The sequence below is a fragment of the Penaeus chinensis genome, chromosome 29 (genome assembly GCF_019202785.1).
Source record: "Penaeus chinensis breed Huanghai No. 1 chromosome 29, ASM1920278v2, whole genome shotgun sequence".
Taxonomy (NCBI): Eukaryota; Metazoa; Arthropoda; class Malacostraca; order Decapoda; family Penaeidae; genus Penaeus; species Penaeus chinensis.
The window spans coordinates 7840610-7843109 of NC_061847.1; the positions used below are offsets into that span (position 1 = coordinate 7840610).

Sequence of the window (2500 nt, forward strand, 5' to 3'; positions counted from 1 at the left end):
GGATACGGCTCCAGAGGCGACGGCGGACTTGGAGTCGAGCTCGGCGGCGCAGGAGGCCACGGCGGCAGCGGCGTTGGAGGCGGCAGTGTGCTTCCTGGCGTCTTGGCCGGGAAGGTTGTGCTTCCTGAAAGTGCCATAGGCGGTGTAGGTGGTAGTGCCCCTGGTGACGCTGCTGGAGGAGTCATTGGTGGGGAATACAGTGCACCAAGTGTTGGTGTTGTTGGAGGCTTCGACGTTGGTGTTGCTGGAGGCGCTGGTGATGTCTCCCATGTCAGCCCCCCTGTAAGCGAATATGCTGCACCCCACTAATTTGGCTGTGCTGATTAATAATGAATAAATTAATAAAACCTTCCGTCACAATGAAATTAGATATTTCTCTAATTTCCCAATTTTCATATGCTGCTACGACTCGTATCACTGTAGAACTATTATCATAGATATCGTTACTGTGAATTATACCAAACTTAACGCTGATGGAGATATTTTTAACCTGAAATACAATTGCCAAATATGAACTGTCAAGATGAACACACTGCAGACCGAATATTCCGGAGTATATTTGTTTATAGAGAAGAAAACATTCGGAATTGTTTCTCTTCTTGTTTAATATAAACATACATATATATGTATACGTATACATACATATATGTATGAATATATGTATATGTGTGTTTGTGTATACATGTATACATACATATACACGAACCTACATGTTTTGTCCCTGCCGAATGTGGATCGAACCCAATACCCTAAGCCTTCTGAAGCTGCTGAAAGAATAGGATCCGAGGGAAGAGACCTGAAATTTTCTTCGAAATAAAGTGAAAACATATGAACTGAACTTTATTATTCTCTCATTGGACAGCCTTGTTAGTTAACGTATTATATTTCTTTGTTTTTCAGAATACGCTGCGATTTGCACAAATCTGGTAATAACTAAGGCTTCGATAATGGGATAGATTACCCTACACATGGGTAATAACATACACATACATATATACATATATATGAATATATATGCATTTATATATGCTTATATACAATACATTATGTATATATGAAGTATATATATCGTATATTGTATATACAGATATATATTTATGTATGTATACATATATATCATGTGTGTGATATAAATGTATAAAGAAATATATACAAACCTGGTTACACGACCAAATCATTCCTTACGTATAGTTTTACATCGCCCAATGAATATACTGTATTAGCATGAATGTAGCCCTTTTCAGGCCCTGAAGATTTCATTTGCAATATAATAGTGTTTAACTTCATGTTTCGGTTAAGCTAGCATAACTTGTAGAATGGTTTATCATACCTAAACCGCCGTGAATGTTGAAATGCATTTGGTATAAGTAGTGATGCCTGTCATGAAAATAGAATTCTGAAAACCATTAAAACAGTGAATTTGAAATAACGAAAACTATCGATTGCCAGATGGCCAACATAGTGCAGTACTTATCAAGAGTCTCGAATTGTGTCTTTGATATGCATACGAATGCACATAAACACAAACACATATTATATAGGTGTGTGTTTGTGTATACCCATATAGACATACACACGCATGTGTGTGTGTGTGTGTGTGTACATATATGTATGTTTATACGTATTTGTGCGTGTGTATAAAAACACTTCTTTCTTCACACACTTGGATAAGTAAGCTTAGATTTTTATAACATATTTGTTAGTTATATTTAGTGTCGCACAGGCTTTGTTATTATGCGCATGTACAGTATTCATAGTTAGACATATGTATGTACGTCCATAAACACATGAATATGTATATATGTATGTGTATATATTTACATTATGTGTGTGTGTGTGTGTAGATTCGCAATGTCATTCTTCATCAGGGATATCCCTCATAGAAACAATAAACTCAAGCATCCTTCTGGGCCTTGCGGAAGCTGGCACTTGAGTATGTAGACTGAGACGGAGACAAGCAGTAAAACATCACGCTGACTAGACGCTTAGTCATCCATCAACTGGATTAATGGAATTTTATAATTATGAATTCCCTGAATAGTTTGGTAAGAAATCATCATTAAGAGACTAAAAGAAGAATACATATTTTGAAAAGAAGTATGATAATGATCAAGCTTTACCTTTGTATTTACATTCACTCCTTTATTCATCTGACTACCTATGTGAATAGACAGACATCTTTTGTATCTTGTATTCTTTTTATTCTTTTCCTCGTACGCAGAAAAGTATTGATAATCTATATGTTACCCCAATAGCTCCTGACGTGTGTGGTGCCCGTCGTCCCACAAGGATACGGTTCCGGAGGACATGGCGGGCTGGGAGTCGATCTCGGCGGTACAGGAGGCCACGGCGGCAGCGATGTTGGAGGCGGAAGTGTTCTCCCAGGCGTCTTGGTTGGCAGCGGTGAGCTTCCTGAAAGTGCCATTGGCGGTGTAGGTGGTAGTGCTTCTGCTGGCGCTGCTGGAGGAGTCATTGGAGAATGCGACACACCAACTGCTAG

The 2500-nt window shown here is 38.8% G+C and overlaps 2 protein-coding genes across 2 annotated transcripts in view; both read left to right on the forward strand.

Moving 5' to 3' along the window:
• Positions 1–329, forward strand: part of LOC125040561 (acanthoscurrin-1-like) — an 813-nt gene extending 484 nt beyond the window's left edge. Inside the window, exon 2 of the mRNA XM_047635164.1 lies at positions 1–329. This exon is cut by the window's left edge and continues 54 nt beyond it. Within this exon, the coding sequence (XP_047491120.1) occupies positions 1–309 (309 nt within the window). The 3' untranslated portion in view covers positions 310–329.
• Positions 330–1449: 1120 nt separating this feature from the next.
• The window catches only part of LOC125040341 (uncharacterized PE-PGRS family protein PE_PGRS46-like), a 1178-nt gene continuing 127 nt past the window's right edge, over positions 1450–2500 (forward strand). The window contains exons 1-3 of the mRNA XM_047634895.1: positions 1450–1466; positions 2042–2045; positions 2256–2500. The exon at positions 2256–2500 is cut by the window's right edge and continues 127 nt beyond it. Of these exons, the coding sequence (XP_047490851.1) occupies positions 1450–1466; positions 2042–2045; positions 2256–2500 (266 nt within the window). The remainder of the gene's footprint in view (positions 1467–2041; positions 2046–2255) is intronic.